This window comes from Musca autumnalis, unplaced genomic scaffold, assembly GCF_047663935.1.
Source record: "Musca autumnalis isolate F117 unplaced genomic scaffold, ASM4766393v1 scaffold_4, whole genome shotgun sequence".
Lineage (NCBI taxonomy): Eukaryota > Metazoa > Arthropoda > Insecta > Diptera > Muscidae > Musca > Musca autumnalis.
In genome coordinates this window covers 127,016,699-127,037,119 of record NW_027411977.1, presented here as the reverse complement: position 1 = coordinate 127,037,119, position 20,421 = coordinate 127,016,699, and the positions used below count along the sequence as shown (strand labels likewise).

The window sequence follows — 20,421 nt, the reverse complement described above, 5'->3', positions numbered from 1 at the left end:
ATCAAATGCTAAGGGCAACACTTTGTCGAAAATGTAACGCTTTGTTTACTGCTGCATGTGTATAGTATGTACGTATGTATGTCAATAACTAGGAGAATTTTTTTTGTAAATGTTCAAATGACCATAAACAAAAAAAGAAAACATTCATTATATGTATATAATATTATTTTTCTTGACCAAAATGGGCCGATACAATAAATACAAAAGAATTTTTAAAAAAGTGAAGAGCATTTATTGCCTTTATAACAGTCTCGTACATAAATGGACTCCCGTGCACAGTGGTTCAGAATCGATTTTCGTGGTCAAAGTTCTGTATCTATTGAACGGATAAAGATATTTTCATAATTTTTGTTGCTCGACAGATAACACAATCAGCTTTCCAAATTTGATTGCTTATAATGCATCGATAAGCAATCAAATTTGGTTTAGTAGTTGCAGAGGAATTCAAGTTCAAAGTTAAAATTTTGAGTTTTTTTTTTCATATTTTACATCAAAATATGAGTATTTTTGAGTTTTTCATATGTTCCAATCTAATAAAAACGGACAAAAAAAAAAAACAAACCATAAAAAAAATTGTTCAAAAATGAAAAAAATACTCCTTGGGTTTTCGTAAAACTCATGTAACTAAAATAGAGACTCGTTTATGTCAAAAAATTTTCATTTTTATAAGAAAGCTATTATTCACATGGAAACGGAGAAAAAACAAGTACGGGACGGGTACAAAAGTATATTTGGGCTGAAAGAGGACACTTTCAGTAATCATTCTGCGAAAACCAAACTCTGTTCAACGCTGTTCCCTAAAAGTTCTAGTCCACTAAATTTGGAATTTCACTAAAATTTAGTACCTGTGGAGAAATAAAATAGCTCACTTCGGGTAAACGCTACGATAATTTATTAAAACGACCTATTTACCTAACAAGAAAACAATGAATACAATACAGTTTTCGAGAAATCGCAATTTCTTTCTCCAGAAATTTGAAAAATTACGTATTTTCCAAAATTTGGAAAAAAATTGCTGTCTTCCATACTTTCCAATATTTGGATCTAATTTTTGGTTTTCCTTACTTTCAATATGATTATTATCGAATCCCATATGGAAATTAACAATCGGTGACGACAAAAATTGGAGTTTTGGCCAGGAAAATCGATTTCTGAACCATTGTGTGTCGATGTTTTGTCTTTTTCCTTCTGCAGATTCAAATTTAAGCACTTTCTTTGTTGGATCACATACATTTAGTTTCACTGTGGGAGCAAAGTGATAAAGAATTTGTTTTTTATAACCTCCACTACATATGGCGGGCATAATTCAATTTGTCATTCCGTTTTGTAACTCATCGAAATATTCGTCGGAGACGCTATGAAGTCCATCCGTCTGTTGAAATCAAGATACAGCTCCCAATTTTTAAGATAGTGTTTTGTAATTTGGTATAGAAGTTTCTATTACTCCTAGGATGGTTGCTATTGAAAATGGGCTATATCTGTCCACGTTTTGATATAGCCCCCATAGACCGGTACCTCCCGATTTTCGATATTTAAAGGTTTTAGCCTCATTATAACAGCGAAATGGCTGAAATTTGGTATTTAGTCTTCGTTAGCGGTACAAAATTTTCCACCTGAAATTTGTCATATAGGTAGGTCAACGTCTTCATATAGCCCCCATAGTATGGTAACACCTGATTTTCGGTATTTTGAAGGTTGTGTCCTCAATATCCCACCGAAATGGCTGAAATTTAGTATTTAGTTTTCATTGGGGGTAAAAAACTTTCCACCAGAAATTTGTCGGTATATAGCCCCCACTTTTTGCCTAATTAACACACCGAAATAGCTGAAATTTGGTATTAAGTCATCGTTGGGTTTATACATTTTTCGTTATAGGTTCACGTTTTCATATAGCCCCCATAGAACAGTGCATGGGCGTAGCCAGGAATAGCTACGGAGGGGCAGCTGCCCCCCTCTAGATCCTACTAAACACTTAATTTGTATGTAAAAAATTATAGAACGACCAAAACAATTCCTGGCTACGCCCACGGAACAGTGCCTCCCGATTGCTAAAATTTGGCATTTAGTCTTCGTTGGGGGTATAAAACTTTCCATGTACGTTTCGGTATAGCCCCCATATAACAGTACCGCCCGATTTCTGATATTTGGCAGTTATTGACTACATTTACCGCCTAAATTGGCTGTAATTGACATTTACCAACAACAAACTTCTCCACTAAATGGTGTCGACATATGTAGGTCCACGTTTTGCCATATCCAACTTAAAACAGTACCGGTCAAAAAACTTATCCTCCAAAAATTTCGGACGTAGGTCAATGTTTTGGCATGGCCTCTTATAATAGTACCACCTATCATAATTGTTCTTACTTTTATTCAGAGTTCGAAAATAAACAGTACACTAACATAGTGTACCGCTCCGAGAACAGTATCACTAAAATATTTTTAGCGTTAGTGTTCCGGAACACAAACACTAAAAAATATTTTAGTGATACTGTTCAGGAGCACAAAGATAAACGTAGTGTGCCACATTTTGGTACACTAAAAACGTTGGGTACCGCAGTCGGAACACTAAAAATCGTAGTGCTCCGCAGTCGGAGCACTAAAAATCGTAGTGCTCCGCAGTCGGAACACTACAAATCGTAGTGCTCCGTAGTCGGAGCACTAAAAATCGTAGTGTTCCGCAGTCGGAGCACTAAAAAATCGTTGTGTACCACATGTCGGAACACTAAAAAATAACGTTATGAGCGAGGAAAATTAAATATTTATAATTTTTGAGATAAGTAAAAATTAAGACATAAAAACTCAGATACACCTCTTAAATCCATGTATGTATACTAGGGTTATGACTTTTTTACAACCTCATATCCCTGTATCATAGCGTGATGAGTTTTGCCATAAGATTACATAAAATCTTAATTATAAGGTGATTCGGTGAAAAAACCTCACGCACAAAATGATTTTAAAATTTGAACTTATCAAAATTATGGAAAATTTTTTGAAGTCACTGAAAACAGATATATAATTGAAAAAAAAAACTTTAGAGCCACATGAGATAATTAAAATGACATAAAATTTATTTCACACTATTGTTCTTCAATTCTGAGAATCGTAAAATGTCGTAAACGCGTTTATTCAAAAATATAATTTTTTAACACAAAACAAAAAATTTAAAATTTTTTCAAAGTGACTTTTTTCGCGACTTTTTTAATATTTGAATGAAATAAACGTTATTATAGTTATTAGTAGGCTTATATTTATTCCTTCGTGCAACAAAAAATAATTTTTTGAAAAAAAAATTTTTTTCATTTCATATATTTTTTCAAAAAATTATTTTTTTAAATCGATTTGTGCGTGAACTTTTTTTATACCCTCCACCATAGTATGGAGGGTATATTAAGTTTGTTTTTCCGTTTGTAACGCATTGAAATACTCATTTGCGACCCTATAAAGTATATATATTCTTGATCAGGGTAAAATTCTAAGTCGATCTGAGCACGTCCGTCCGTCCGTCCGTCCGTCCGTCCGTCTGTGGTAATCACTCTAGCATCCACAAAAATGGAGATAGGACGCTGAAATTTTGGGAAAATGCGTCTTTTGTTTGCAGGCAGGTCAAGTTCGATGATGGGCTATATCGGTCCACGTTTTGGTATAGCCCCCATATAACGGTACCCCCCGATTTACGGTATTTTGACGTTTTTAGCTACATTTTCAGACCGATTTGGCTATAATTTGACATTTAGGGTTCTTAAGTATCAATAAACATATATAACAAAACTTGTGGACATAGGTCCACGTTTTGGAATAGCCCCCATATAACGGTACCCCCCGATTTACGGTATTTTGACGTTTTTAGCTACATTTTTAGACCGATTTAGCTATTATTTAACATTTAGGGTTCTTAAGTATCAATAAACTTATATAACAAAAGTTGTGGACATAGGTCCACGTTTTGGTATAGCCCCCATATAACGGTACCCCCAGATATACGGTATTTTGACGTTTTTAGCTACATTATCAGACCGATGTAGCTATAATTTGACATTTAGGGTTCTTAAGTATAACTAAATTTATATAACAAAAGTTGTGGACCTAGGTCCACGTGTTGGTATAGCCCTCATATAACAGTACCCCCGATTTACGACATTTTGACGTTTTTATCTACATTTTCAGACCGATTTAGCTATCAATTGACATTTAAGGTTCTTAAATGTCAATAAACTTATATAACTAGTGGACATAGGTCCATGTTTTGGAATAGCCCCCATATAACGTTACCGCCCGATTTCAGGTATTTTGAGAATTTTACCAACAAGTTTTAACCGAATTATCTGTAATTTGAACATTTGAAATTCTTAGTGGTCACCACACCTCTCCACCAAAAATTGTCAAGAAAGCCCCCATATAACGGTACCTCCCGATTTTCAGTAAATTGATGATTTTAGCTACAATTTTAAACCGAACTAGCAGTAATTTGACATATGAAGATCTTAGTGGTCACAACATCTCTCCATCAAAAATTGTCAACATAGGTCCATGTTCGGATATAGCTCCCATGTAACGGTACCTACCAATTTTCAGTAATTTGGCCATTTTAGCTACAATTTTTAACAGAACAAACGGTAATTTGACATTTGAAGGTTGTAGTGGTCACCACGCATCTGCATCAACAATTTTCAACGTAGCCCCAATATAACGATACTTCCCGATTTTCGGTACTTTGAGGATTTTACTTAAAATGTTTAACCGAACGTAGGTCCATGTTTTTGTATAGCCCCAAAACAAACCTCCCGATTTTCCGTACCTTAGCTTTATTTTTGGACGAACTTTCTGTAATTTGAAATTTAAAAGTCAACAAAAATTCTGCAACAAAAATTGTTCATTTAAGTTCATATTTTCGTATAGCCCAGATACCTCCGAACTAGCTTTTAATGACATTTGAAGTTCCCACGTTATGTACCGATTTTCGATATTTTGAGGATTCTAGCTAAATTTTTTAACCGAATTAGGAGTTATTTGACATTAAAGGCTCCCGTCAAAAACTCTCAACATAGACCCATGTTTTATTATAACCCCTATATAACAGTACCTCCCAATTTCTAGCCCACCAAAAATTGTCAACAGTTAGATATAGGCACCATAAAAAAGGGCCTCCCGAATGAAGCATTTTATGTACATTATCTGACATTTTAACGTACTCACTTAAAGTTGGGGACAGGAATGAATATTTTATGGTGGAGGGTATGAAAAGTTCGGCCAGGCCGAACTTAATGCTTTTTTACCTGTTATATTTCAATGGAATAAATGATAGCATAGTGATTAATAGGCAAAAGTTCATTCATCCCTGCTACAGGAAATCATTTTTGAAGAAAAATGTCAAAAAGTCATAACCCTAATGTATACATATTAATTAATAACGTTGGGAACTTAAGTAGAAAATATGAAAAACACCGTAGTATTCTGACTGTGGATACATGAGGTTATTATGATTTGTGAGGAAAATTAAATATTTTATAATTTTTTTTAATAAATACAAATTAAAAAATTAAATTTAATAGAACACGTTAAAAAACGCCTGATGTGATTTTTGGATTTGATTTTGGACAATAAAAATCGTAGTGTTCGGCTGCGGAGTACTAAAAATCGTAGTGTTCCGACTGCCGGAGCACTAAAAATCGTAGGGTTCCGACTGCCGGATCACTAAAAATTTTAGTGTTCCGACTGCCGGATCTCTAAAAATCAAAACAATGAAACAATAAAAATCGTAGTGTTCGGCTGCGGAGCACTAAAAATCGTAGTGTTCCGACTGCCGGATCACTAAAAATTTTAGTGTTCCGACTGCCGGATCTCTAAAAATCAAAACAATGGAACAATAAAAATAGTAGTGTTCGGCTGCGGAGCACTAAAAATCGTAGTGTTCCGACTGCCGGATCACTAAAAATCGTAGTTTTCCGACTGCCGGATCTCTAAAAATCGAAACAATGGAACAATAACAAGTAATAAGTCGTTAAGTTCGGCCGGGCCGAACTTTTTATACCCTCCACCATATCTAATCTAAAAAAAATGTGTTCAGCTAGGTGAAAGGTACCACCTACGGGGCTATATCAAAGAGTCAACCTATCTTTAAATTTTTTGGCGGAAAAGTTTTATAGCTGCAGGGAACTTCAAGAGTCAAATTAAGGGTAGTTTCATCAAAACAATGTAGACCCTCAACAATGGACCCATGTTGACGAATTTTAGTGAAGAAATTTCGTGACCACTGAAAATTCCCGAAAATCGGGAGGTACAGTTATATAGGGGGATATACCAAAACATGGACCTATATTGACGATTATTTTTGAATAGACAAAATTGTAGCTAAAATTCTCAAAATACCGATCACTACAGCTAGTTCGATTAAAAATTGCAGCTAAACTTCTCAAAATACCGAAAATCGGGAGATACCGTTATATGGGGGCTATACCAAAACATGGACCTATGTTGACGATGTTTCGTTGGAGATGTTTTATGACCACTGAGAACTTCAAATGTCAAGTTACGGCTATTTCGGTTAAAAACTGTAGCTAAAATTCTCAAAATACCGAAAATTGGGAGGTACCGTTATATGGGGGCTATACCAAACATGGACCTATGTTGACGATGTTGGGTGAGGATGTTTCATGACCACTGAGAACCTCAAATGGCAAATTACAGCTAGTTCGGTTAAAAATTGTAACTAAAATGCTCAAAATACCGAAAATCGGAAGGTACAGTTATATGGGGGCTATACCAAAACATGGACCTATGTTGACAATGTTTGGTGGAGATGTTTCATGACCACTGAGAACCTCAAATGTCAAATTGCAGATAGTTCGGTTAGAAATTGTGGCTAAAATTCTCAAAATACCGAAAATCGGGAGGTACCGTTATATGGCGGCTATACCAAAACATGGACCTATGTTGACGATGCTTGGTGGAGATATTTCATGACCACTAAGAACCTCAAATGGCAAATTACAGCTAGTTCGGTTAAAAATTGTAGCTAAAATTTTCAAAATACCTCAAATCCGGAGGTACCGTTATATGGGGGCTATACCAAGAAGTGGACCGATATAGCCCATCTTCGAACTTGACCTGCCTATGGAAAAAAGACCCTCGGGTGCAAAATTTCAGCACTCTATCTCAATTATTTCGGACGCTAGAGTGATTACAACAGACGGACAGACAGACGGACAGACGGACATGGCTAGATCGTCTTAGAATTTTATCCTGATCAAGAATATATATACTTTATAGGGTCGCAAATGATTAGTTCGATGTGTTACAAACAGAATGACAAACTTAATATACCCTCCATACTATGGTGGAGGGTATAAAAATCGTAGTGTTCCGACTGCCGGATCACTAAAAATTTTAGTGTTTCGACTGCCGGATCTCTAAAAATCGAAACAACGGAACAATAAAAATCGTAATGTTCGGCTGCGGAGTACTAAAAATCGTAGTGTTCCGACTGCCGGATCACTAAAAATCGTAGAGTTCCGACTGCCGGATCTCTAAAAATCGAAACAATGGAACAAAAAAAATTGTAGTGTTCGGCTGCGGAGCACTAAAAATCGTAGGGTTCCGACTGCCGGATCACTAAAAATTTTAGTGTTCCGACTGCCGGATCACTAAAAATCGTAGCGCTGTTAATTATAATTTCTGAGGAAAATTAAATATTTTATGGGTTGTGGGACGAGTAAAAATTAATAAATAAAATGCACGTGTTTTAAACTAGTTACAAACGTTGAGAGCTTTAGTAGAAAATTAGAAAAAAAAATCATCGTCATTAAGTGATGAATATTGTTTCTTGTACAAATGGCAACAGGTACAATTTCCCCAAAATAAAAAGTGTCTTCAAACGTACAAGTTTACTTGGGAAAATCCACATACTTTCTTCAACTGCATTCACTGAGGAATTTTGTTTTTGATACAAAAAGTTACAGGTACAATTTCCGCAAACATTGTGTTGTTATCAATATTTTTCGTTCCTTATTTCTTTTGTTCATATTATGCACGTGGTACACTACGATTTTTAATGTTCCGACAGTCGGAACACTACGATTTTTAGTGCTCCATTGTCCAAAAACGAATTCAGATGTTTTTCACATTTTCTTTTAATTTTTTTATTAAAAAAATATATATATATAATATTTAATTTCCTCAGAAATCAAATGTATGGTTCATTACCTTATAGTTTCAAAACGTGGTACAAAACGATTTTTAGTGCTCCGGCACGACGATCTTTGTGCTTCATTCCACAAAAACTAACAAGTGAGAAAAGGCTATAGTCGGTACGGGGCCGACTATGTGATACCCTACACCACTAACTCTGTGAATAATCTTTTCACTCGAAAACATTTCCTTTATGGAGATACGAAGTTTTCACCTATCTGGTTTTTCTACCAAATGACTTAAGGCGAACTGAACCAAAATAATTAATATTTAATTTTATATTTGACATCACCAATATCAATAGGCTTCTATCTCGGTGATCGTGATCATCCGATCAAAATTCCGACCTGTAGTGTGATTGCAGAAAAAGTGGAAAAAAAGGGATGCATTAACGACTATTGCGATATCTCTATTATTTGACTACCTACGCCAATCTATTTTGCATAATTTCAAAGATGGGATTTTCTACTTTCTCAGTCAGGCTTTGCCTTTAGAAGGTCCCCAACCAAAGGTCTGATATCCGACATTATTATTAAAATCGCAAAAATGAGAAGAAAAATGTTAGACCACCTACGACAACCTACGTTACATTGTTGTAAAGGTGATATTTTATAATTTCATTGCCAGGTTTTGCTTTTTGCAGACCCCTTATATACGCTGAGATATTTGCTTTGGAATAAAATGTTGACTTTTTCTGCAAATAAAGTTTTTGCTCATTCCGACCCCTAAATATTATCCGACCATCATCAAAAACAATAGGCTTCTTCCTCTGTGAGACCCTCATTAACCCTCGAAATTTCGTGGCGATCCGATCAAAATTGCGCCCAGTAGCGTGATTTTCAAAAAAAAATGGAAAAATGGGATATATTATCGAATATTGCGATATCTCCGTTATTTGGTCATCTACGCCGACCTAGTTTGCATCATTGTAAAGATGGGATCTTCTACTTTCATAGTAAGGCTTTGCTTTTGAAAATATCCAACCAAAGCTGTGATATTCGTCATTATAACTTAAATCGCAAAAATGAAAATTTGGGTTTAATTTGCAACTATTGTGATATCTTCGTTGTTTGATCACCTACAAGAACCTACTTTACATCGTTAGAAAGGTGATATTTTCTACTTTCATCGTCAGGTTTTGCTTTTGGTATACCCCGTATAGAAGCTGAGATATTCGCTTTGGGAAAAAACGTTGTCTTTTTATCCACATAAGTTTTTTGCCCATTCCGACCCCTAAATATTATTTGACCCTCACCAAAATCAATAGGCTTCTTCCTCTTTGAGATCCCCATTAACTCTCAAAATTTCGTGACGATCCGATCAAAATTGCGGCCTGTAGCGTGATTTCCAAAAAAATTGAAAAATGGGATGAATTACCGACTATTGCGATATCTCCGCTATTTGGTCACCTACGCCGACCTACTTTGAATCATTGTAAAGGTGGAATCTTCTACTTTCATAGTCAGGCTTTGCTTTTGGAAAGTCCCCAGCCAAAGCTGTGATACTCGTCATTATAACTAAAATCACAAACATGAAAATTTGGGGTTTATTTGCGACTATTGTGATATCTTCGTTGTTTGATCACCTACAAGAGCCTACTTTACATCATTAGAAAGGTGATATTTTCTATTTTCATTGTCAGGTTTTGCTTTTGGTATACCCCGCATAGAAGCTAAGATATTCGCTTTGGAAAAAAACGTTGTCTTTTTATCCACATAATTTTTTTGCCCGTTCCGACCCCTAAATATTATCCGACCATCACCAAAATCAATAGGCTTCTTCCCCTCCGGGACCCCCATCAACACCCAAAATTTCGTGACGATCCGATCAAAATTGCGACCTGTAGCGTGATTACAAGGTTTAGATGGACAGACGGACAGACGGACGGACGGACGGACTGACGGACGGACACACATAGCCAGATCGACTCAGCTCGTCGAGACATTCATTTTGATATATATAAGTATGGGTCTACGACCATTATTTCGATGCGTTACAAACTTTTTGGCCAAAACCAACTTATAATACCCTCCCCACATAGTGGTGTAGGGTATAAATATTGTTTTTTTCATAATTTTGACAAAATTTCTCAATGCGTTTAACTAATTTAAACATACATGGATGTAGCAGTTTATCTTAATTTTTATTTGATCAAATTTAACCAAATATTTAATTTTCCTAAGAAAGCATAATACCTTTATTATTTTTTAGTGTTCCAACACGTGGTGCACTATGATTTTTAGTGATCCGGAAGTCGGAACACTAAAATTTTTAGTCCTCCGCAGTCGGAGCACTAAAATTTTTAGTGCTCCGCAGTCGGAGCACTACGATTTTTAGTGCTCCGGCAGTCGGAACACTACGATTTTTAGTTCTCCGCAGTCGGAGCACTACGATTTTTAGTGCTCCGGCATGCGGTACACTACGATTATCGTTGTGTTCCGGTACAGTATCACTAAAATATTTTTTAGTGTTTGTGTTCCGGAGCGGTACACTATCGTAGTGTACCTATCCACCTTGGTACGGTACAGAACGGTACGGTACGATACCATAGTGTTTATTTTCGAACACTGCTTTTATTTGACCAATGTTAGGTCTTTGTGGTTCCCGGTGGTCAAAAAACTTCTCCAACTATTATTGTGGGTATAGAACATATACATATAAGGGTCCCGATTAAAGTATTTTAAAGTTCTTATCAATATTTTTGGCCCTGATTTGCTGTAATTGGTAATTAGGATCCCAGTGGTCAGAAAACTTCCCCACCACAAATTGTGGACATTGGTACTTTCGTAACAGAAAGAAATCTTATTATTTCATATTAGTTCAAATATTTTATGGTGAAGGGTATACAAAGTTCAGCCCGGCCTGTTTTACTTATATACATATGGGGGTTTCTGAGTGAAATCGGACAATTTTTCAAAATGACGCTTTTGATTTCCTATTTTTTTGCTGTGGTGATGCTGCTCAGTAGCAAAACATTTCGGTATATTTTCAGATTTTTTTGGCCAACGGCTCCAGAGATATCGCGCCTTGAAAAAGTCGAATTATCTAAAACCTATAAGCAAAGATACACTCTTTAATATTGTTCCAATATTTTTTATTTTTATCAGCTGTCTAATAAAAAATAGTTAACATTTGTGCATAGTGGGCATGGATGCAATTTTCGCGATTTAATATTTAAAATCAATTTTTAACAATGATTGATTGACCCCTTCGATTTTCGTGAAAATTGTTTGTATTAAACTACGATCAATTACAAAAATTTTAAGTACTACTTGGTAGTGAGATTCGAATGATTACTATTCCACATAGGTACATACAAAATTCTAAAGAAATACATAACACACTTTAATAAAAGAAAAACTGATTGAAATAATTTGTAAATAGTCACACTTTTAAAAATGAAAAATATATAGAAACATAGTTGAACGCTTCTCCTTAGTTGTGAAATAAAAAAAAAAATTGTCCTCATAGTTGAAGTCATCAGCGGGGAATCGGCATCTAGAATCAAATGATTATGTAATGTAATAAATAAATATGGATATGCCATATTTCAAATATACATAAGTATGTATGTCATTACCAATATTAAATGCGATTTCTTCCTTGTCCAATAAAATAATTCCATTCAACTTTCCGATTCAATTATAAAATGTATTGCGCATTTAATTTACTAAAAAGCACAATTTCTTTAAGAAAACACAAAACACTGATTTATTCACTCACTTTACCGTCTTGACTCTACAAAGGCATCTAAAACAAACCCGTTCGTTGGTATTGATATGGTTACGAAGTTTTTCGGCAAATCACACACACGCGACCCGAACGCAAAGTAAGAGAGCAAATGTTTTGATTTTTTTACTTCAGTCTTGTACTGAATGTCATGCAAGCAGGTTGATGCCGCTTTATATGTTTTTTTTTTTTTTCGGTGCACTGAAAATATTTTGCAGTTGTACAGCAAATATGTGGAGGGAAGAATTTGAAAATGATTTTTTGTTTTGTATTAATATTTTTAATGACGCAGAATGCCTCGTCTGCAATGCAACAATCAAAAATGTATATCCATCTTACCTTAGGCGTCATTATAATACGCATACAAAATATCATTTAATGACGGGAAATGTGCGAAAAAAATAATATGCCAGCTTAAAGATAATTTAATGTAAAAATATAAAAAAGAACGAAATCGCTATCATTAATTAACTCTTAGCAATCGCAGTTTTAATAAAAGAAACTGAAGTGGATACTTTTGACTGTGATTCACTGTATATTATTTTTAATTTTAGTCATACAAAGCGAACGCGCCAACAATATATTTTTTCTATTTGAAAATTTTGCCTTTTTAGGCGAAGATCATTTTTAGTATTATTATTTTTTTTTTAATTTATTAATCGAGCTTTTTTATGATCTATAATGCAAATGAAAAAGGAAAGCCGACGATTCGAACCCACACACCCACCACTATGTTTGGCTCTGAACGCTAACACGCCGTGACAACTTTTTTCCTGTGTTTTTCATTTCATACCCAATATGAAAATCATCACCCTGTTCTGTTCTGTCAGTGTAATTTTACCCACACATAAACAATTTAAGCGCTCGCTCTTCTTGGTCGGCTATGATCTAAAACACTGAAGAAAGAAAAAAAATATAATTCATATCATTTCTTCTTTTCTTTTCCGCCTGCTAAGTTGGTTAACAACAACAAAACAAGAAACACACGAGTTTGACGCATACATACCACCAAATCCCCCTTCTTCGCTTCTACGTCTTCTATTATACAATACACACAACTCTTTATTATAAAACAGCATTCCTCAGCCGCGAGAGCACTGTTATTACTCTCGTTGACAAACATCCTCTCTCCACCATGAAAAAAATGTTCTAACATAAAAAATATGTTTTACCCAAACTTATCAAATTAAGATATGTTACAAAATGTTGCAAACATATATTTGTTTGGATCCAAACATATTTCTAACATAAATTTTTCTGCGTGTTTCCACCAGAAATTTGTCGGTATACGATATATAGCCCCCATAGAAAAAATACCCCATGTAAATAATCGACACATTCTATGCCCAAGGAATTCACCCATCTTTTTGCGGCTGTCATTGTTCTTTATTTCTATAAGTGCGCAATTAACCCAAGATCTCATTCCCCGCTTTATCCCCGACAATGTAAATTTAACACCGGTTATGGACATCACAATGAACAGAAATAAATGTATTTATTGTATGAGAAGAACTCATTTCATACCAGTATTTATTGTATGAATTGACACTGAGCCATTGAAAAAAACTGCAATGGATTCCCCTTTTCACCTAACTGCATTAAGCATTTTTTATATCACTCGGTCGTATTGAACATTGTCAATATTCCAAGTTTTCATTAAATTTCATTGTTTATTTAATTTTTTTAATACAAAATATTTAAACTGATTGGTATTCATTATTGATTTAATTTCAGATAAAATCAATTAAATACACTAATGTGGATATATAAAACGATTTGCCACAAACGTCAAGCCATAGCTGCACAACGCCCACAAATTCAATGATTGCTAAAGCCAAGGACAGCAATTGACTAACAAAGGAGAAACAAAACAAAACTATAGGGGAGTTAACTTTGAGTTACTGCCTCCAGTCTACACAGCAGTAAAGTGGAATTAAAGCCAAGTACAACGAAAACATCCTCACCGAGTTGACAATTATGACCAATAAGACCTTGGGCCACGTCAATAATGTGAAAAATAGCAAACATCAGAGGATAGTGTCAAGTCCATTTCTGTTGTTGCCGTCAAAGCAATCATCATCAATGCTCTCGGATGACAATAACACTGTTCCATCAAACTCAACAACACAAATCAATATCCATTACAACAGCAACAGCAATAACACCAACAACGTCGAAAGCAAATCATGTCCTGAAGGTGGTAACAATAAGTTTAATGACTATCATATGGATAATGCCGGCTGTCGAAATCCCATCAAAGCATATGCCCATGGTATTTGGTATCAGGATTACGATACAATTGACAACAGTGTCCAACAGCAAATACAGTACATGCAACAACAACGACAACGTTTTCAAAAGAACAACGAAAAAAACACCAGCAATGTGCACCCAGCACCGGCTCTGAATAATCGAGATGTCAGTGGAAATTTGTTAAATTCAAGTGATTGCGACAAAGTGATAACTGGCGAAAAACAACAAACACAATCTTCTCCGGCAAACCATTCAAAGGAAGAAAAAGGCAATAATGGCAACACAAATTCCAATATCTGTGATATTGTTGTCATCGACATAGAAAATGAACAACTCTTTGAAGGATCTACTTCACAGCAACCATTGTCATCTACATCCGCACAAACAGTATCATCATCTTCAGTTCGCCCAGTCTTATGCCAATATCCCAATAACACATTCCAGGGAAATATGAGACAACAAAATATTTCAAATTGCAAAAGTCAACATGATTGTATCGGCAACAGAGTTGACACTGAGGAGGACAGTAATCAAGACGATGATGATTCATTGGCTTCCATGGAAACCCTGTCGGATAATGTCTCGATATGGATTGATGGTGAAAAGCACTGGATATCAGGTGTGGATGAACAAACAACATGCTCAGACCTTATTTGGGCACTGGTGTATTATCAACAAGGACAACCTGAACAAAATAGAGATACATATAGCTATGGACAAGGTTATTTTTCGGAAAAATCAAAGGACTCAAAGGATAACCAAATCAATGACAAAAATAAAGTAAATAGTACAACGACACATTTCAACAATTGCCACAGTAGTAGCACCACAACCATCTCAAACTCTGCTACCAATTTCAATCAATCAATGCCAAAAAATACCAAAGAAGTCGAAGAAGATGAAGAACAAGGAATTTTTAAAATAACACAGAACTTAACGCGAACGTTTGCATCCACCACGTCTGCATCAAATGCAACAACAAAGACGTCATGCGGAAATGAAAGTTTGCCATCCATATTGTCTGATAGTAATGCTCCAGTTTCAGCTGTGCCATTTCCACCTGGCATTAGTAACGCAGCTCAATTGGCAACCGAGTATGTCATCGTTAAACAGTATCATCATTGCGAAGAGTATTTGGATGGAAGTACAAAAGTTCTGGATGTTCTACCACCACGAAATAGTGAACAGAAGAAGGAGGTAAGTAAGAAAATATGGAATATTGTTGATTTGCCACAATGGAATTAGGCTATAGCTATATGTTGGAGACAAAACCAGTAGTGCGATTCTCTAACTCATTTTTTTATGCTTATAATTTCGGTAATTACCGATGTATTTCGGTAAGTTAGCGACGAATAAAAAGTAGTCGTAAAGTTCTACCGATAACAAGAGTTTTGTCAACCTTTGTTTTAACTTTTCATTCATCATTTTGCGTTTTAATTTTACAGATCCTAAACGAAATATAAAAGTTGATAAATAAAAAATTTGATATGGTTAGAAATTAGACCGTGTAGTGCGAAAATAATTTGGTAACGAAACTAATTATCACCTCAGATTTCATAGCACTTATTTACTCAAAATGTGTCCTAACCAGTGTTGCCGACATTTTTTGGTCAAATCGTCAATTAAATTTGAACAAGTAAAAAAGAGCTAAGTTCGGCCGTGCCGAACTTTTTGTACCCTCCACCATAAAATATTCTGAACTAAAACGAATAATTATTTTCTTTACTGTCCACAATTTTAGACAGAGATATTTTGTGACCACTGATACCTAAATAAGGGAAAAAAGCATTACAAATTTATTCAATCGGTCAGGAACCTTTTATGGGGCTATATCATAGAGTGGACCTGTGTTTTTAGTGGAGAAGTTGTGTGACCACTGGGAACCTCAAATGTCAAATTGCAGATACTTAGGTCAAAAATTGTACCTATACCAAAACATGGACCTACATTGTCAGAAAATACCGAAAATCGGGAGGTATTGTTATATGGGGACTGTTTCAAAACGTAGACCTATGTTTACAGCTTTCGGAGGAGATATTTTGTGACTACTGGGAACCTCAAATGTTAAATTACAGGTAGTTCGGTTAAAAATTGTAGCTTAAATCCTCAAACTACCGAAAACCGGGAAGTACCGCTATTTGGGGGCTATACCAAAACGTGGGCCTATGTTGACAGTTTTTAGTGGAGATGTTTTGTGATCACTAGGAACCTCAACTTCAAATTACAAAAATTGTTGCTAAAATCCTCAAACTACCGAAAATCGGGAGGTACCGTTTTATGGGGGCTATACCAAAACATGGACCTATGTTGACAGTTTTTAGTGGAGATGTTCTGTGATTATTAGGAACCTCAACTGTCAAATTTTTGGAGGAGATATTGTTCCGTCAAAAATTGTAGCTAAAATATTCAAAATACCGAAAATCGGGAGGTATTGTTATATGGGGGCTATACCAAAACATGGACCTATGTTGACGGTTTTTGGTGGAGATATTTTGTGACCACTGGGAACGGCAAATGTTCAATTGCAGGTAGTTTGGTCAAAAAATGTAGTTAAAATGCACAAAATACCGAAAATCGTGAGGTACTGTTATATGGGGGCTATACTAAAAATGGTCCAATATAGCCCATCTTCGAACTTGATCTGCCTATTGAAAAATTACACACGGGTTCAAAAATATAGCGCTCTAGCTCAATTATTGCGAACGCTAGAATGATTACAACAGACGGACAGACGTACATGGCTAGATCGTCTTAGAATTTTGGCATTGATATCCTTCAGAGCAGGAATTCCGCCACAGCCATAAATCTATAAATCTGGCCTAATCAGCCTTAAATACAGATTTAAACAAAATTGTTTTTCACGATGTGAGAACATTTCCTCCTTGCAAACAATTACCGGCATAGCCCACATTCTGATCTAGCTCTCTTATTACAACGTATGGTCTGTACATGAACTTGCAAGAATTTATGGCAATGGAGGGCAAATTGCGAGAGACTCATGTATTTTTTACACTTTTTTGTATGAGGCCGAGCATTTCTACCCAACAGTGATTTACGGGAAGGCATCGTTTAATAGTTTTCCAAAACAGATTTGTTCAAAAAGTACGAGAACGGAAAAGGGGCAATAACTCAAGCAGAATTGTCAAAACCAATCAGATGACAACAGATATGCCGCCGTTTCTACTCGGCCAAACATGTGTGAGAAGAAAATAGGAGACATATGTCTCCACAACATCTTCGCAGGGACAAGGGAGACTTCTCTCAAATCAATGAGTGCACGTCGGCTCATATTGGCTGCATTATATGGGACGTACTTTTTATCAACGAGTCCGAACTGCGTGCCTTACTATACCCTTGTGAAAAGTTCTTCATGTCTAAAATACTCAGAAAATGGATGCAAACATTACACTGATAGGATTTGTCACAGCTTAAAATGTTGATGTTTTGGCTGTCATGCTTACCACTACACCGCGGTGGCTCCAAAGGATAATAAGAGAAGAGAGTGCAATTTAACGTCATTTTTGCCTTTTTATGGGATTTAGTCACGTATTTTTTGTCCGACAGCAACCGCTAAAAAATGATCAAAATCCCGTTTAATAATACAATTTTGTCTTAAGTGAAAAATCGTCATTTTTCATTTTTATACCCTCCATCATAATATGGAGGGTAAAATTAAATTTGTCATTCCGTTTGTAACACATCGAAATAGTCATCGGAGACGCTATAAAGTATATATATTCTTGATCAGGGTAAAACTCTAAGTAGATATAAACATGACCGTCTGTCCGTCTGTTGAAATAAAGATACAGCTCGCACTTTTTAAGATAGAGCTTTGTGATTTGGTATAGAAGTTTATCTTACTCCTAGGATGTTTGGTATTGCAAATGGGCTATATCGGTCCACGCCTTCATATAGCTCCCATAGAACATTACCTCCCGATTTTCGGTATTTTGAAAGTGTTAACTTCATTATAACGTCGAAATGGCTGAAATTTTGTACTTAGTCTTCGTTGGTAGTATAAAACTTTCCCCCAGAATATTGTCGGTATAGATCGACGCCTTAGTATAGCCCCCATAGAATGGTCCCACCGGATTTCCGGTATTTTGAAGTTTGTGGCATCAATATTCCACCGAAATTGTTTAAATGTGATATTTAGTCTTCATTTGGTGCATAAAACATTCCATATGAAATTTGTCGGCATAGGCCCACGTCTTAATATAACCCCATAGAACATTACCTCCCGATTTTCGGTATTTTGAAGGTTGTGGCCTCAATATTCCTCCGAATTGGCTGAAGTTTGGTACTTAGTCTTCGTTGGGGGAATAAAACTTTCCACCAGAATTTTGTCTGTATAGGTCCACGAACTCAAATAGCCCCCATAGAACGGTACCTCCCAATTTGCGGTATTTTGAAGGTTGGGTCCTCAAAATTCACCGAAATGGCAGAAATTTGGTATTTAGTCTTCATTTGGGGTATAAAACTTTTTCGCATAAATTTGTCTGTAAAGGTCCACGCCTTCATATAGCCCCCATGGAGCGGTGCCTGCCGATTTTCGGTATTTTGAAGGTTTTAGCTTCATTATGTTACCGAAATGGTTGAAATTTGGCACTTATGAATTTATAAAACTTTCCCCCAGAATTTTGTCTGTATAAGTCCACGCCTTTATATAGCACCCATAGAACGAAATGGCTGAAATTTGGTATTTATTCTTCATTTGGGGTATAAAACTTTCTCCCATAAATTTGTCTGTGTAGGTCCACGCCTCCATATAGCCCCCATAGAGCGGTACCTCCAGATTTTTGGTATTTAGAACGTTTTAGATTCATTATCCCACCGAATTGGCTGAAATTTGGTACTTAGTCTTCGTTGAGGGTATACAACTTTCCCCCAGAATTTTGTCTGTATAGTCTGTTAGTCCAAAAAATCGTTAAAATGACAATAAATCGTCAAATTCGACAACACTGGGCCTAACTCAAACAAATAAGCAAGCGGAAAGTTCGGCCGCGCCGAACTTTTTATACATTCCACCTAGAAATATTCTCTCATATCAATGAGTGCATCCCGATTTTTATACATTCCACCTACAAATATTCTGTCATATTAATGATTGCATCCCGATTCATATTAGCTCAATTATATGTTACATAGTGTTATGATAGCGCTTTAAAGTTTAAAGCAATGGTGGGCAAATTGCGAGAGACTCATGTATTTTTTACACTTTTGTGTGTGAGGCAGAGCATTTCTGCCCATCAGTGGTTTAAAGTATGCAGTATTTTTACGGAGTAGTTGTTGTTGTAAAATTAATTACAAATTATGTATGCATTTCTAAACTAACGAAAATTCATCTTCATTAACTTAAACTTACAGCCTGTTTCTGTATGTCGAAACGAAAATGTGTGCGAATGAAAAACAGCCAAACTTTAGTTTACGAAAAATTATTATATTTACTTTGGCTTCAAAACAAAAACAAATTTGAAAACACAGGCACATGTTTGGTGCTGTTTCATTCCCACACATTTTCGTTTCGACATACAGAAACAGGCTGTTAATTCGTAGAAATATACGAGGGTCATTAAAAAACCTTCTGGCCTAGGCAACACGCAGTGTCGTCAGGCGTCATTTTTTGGAAAGTTTGACAATTTTTCCCAAAGCGTACTCAGGGCAGTTTGACATACGACCATGTGTTGAGTTGTTTACCGTGACTGAAAAAATCACTTTTTCACAATTTTCGACGTCTTTAATCACGGCAAGAGTGAATTCAATCATGACCGACACTCGCCAAAAAAAGAAGTTCGTGAGGGTCGTTCAAAAACGGCCGTTGTGATAGAAAAATTAAGCCGTGTGTGAACGGATAATGCAAGAACGCGCTGCTATATTCCGTGAGATAGAGGCATCCTTGGGCATTTATTCCACCAACGAAAATTTGATATTGCATGAACACTTGGTGGCAAAAATGTGTTTTATTCTCATTGGATCCTCTGTCGATCGGTGTATGAAATTTCGAAATAGGGTGACGAATCATGGAACTGTGCGCATGAACCCGAAAAATAGCTGCAATCGGCAGAAGATGCTGTAAAAAGTTCAAAAACCTTGTTTTGGAGGTGTCTCTATCAAGACACTGTAAACAACCCAACAGATGGTCAAACTGACCTCAGTACTCTTAGACTAAAAACTGTCAAACTTTCCAAAAAAATATCACATTACGCCTGGCAACACTGCGTGTTTCCTATGCCAGAAGGTATTTAGTAA

General features: G+C 35.9%; 1 protein-coding gene across 7 annotated transcripts in view; it reads left to right on the top strand.

The window, feature by feature from the left end:
* Positions 1–20,421, top strand: part of LOC141403645 (uncharacterized) — a 340,358-nt gene that overhangs the window by 256,127 nt on the left and 63,810 nt on the right. For all 7 annotated transcript variants that reach the window (XM_073986380.1, XM_073986376.1, XM_073986381.1 and 4 more), the window contains one exon: positions 13,654–15,369. In XM_073986380.1, the coding sequence (XP_073842481.1) occupies positions 13,897–15,369 (1,473 nt within the window). In that variant the 5' untranslated portion in view covers positions 13,654–13,896. The remainder of the gene's footprint in view (positions 1–13,653; positions 15,370–20,421) is intronic.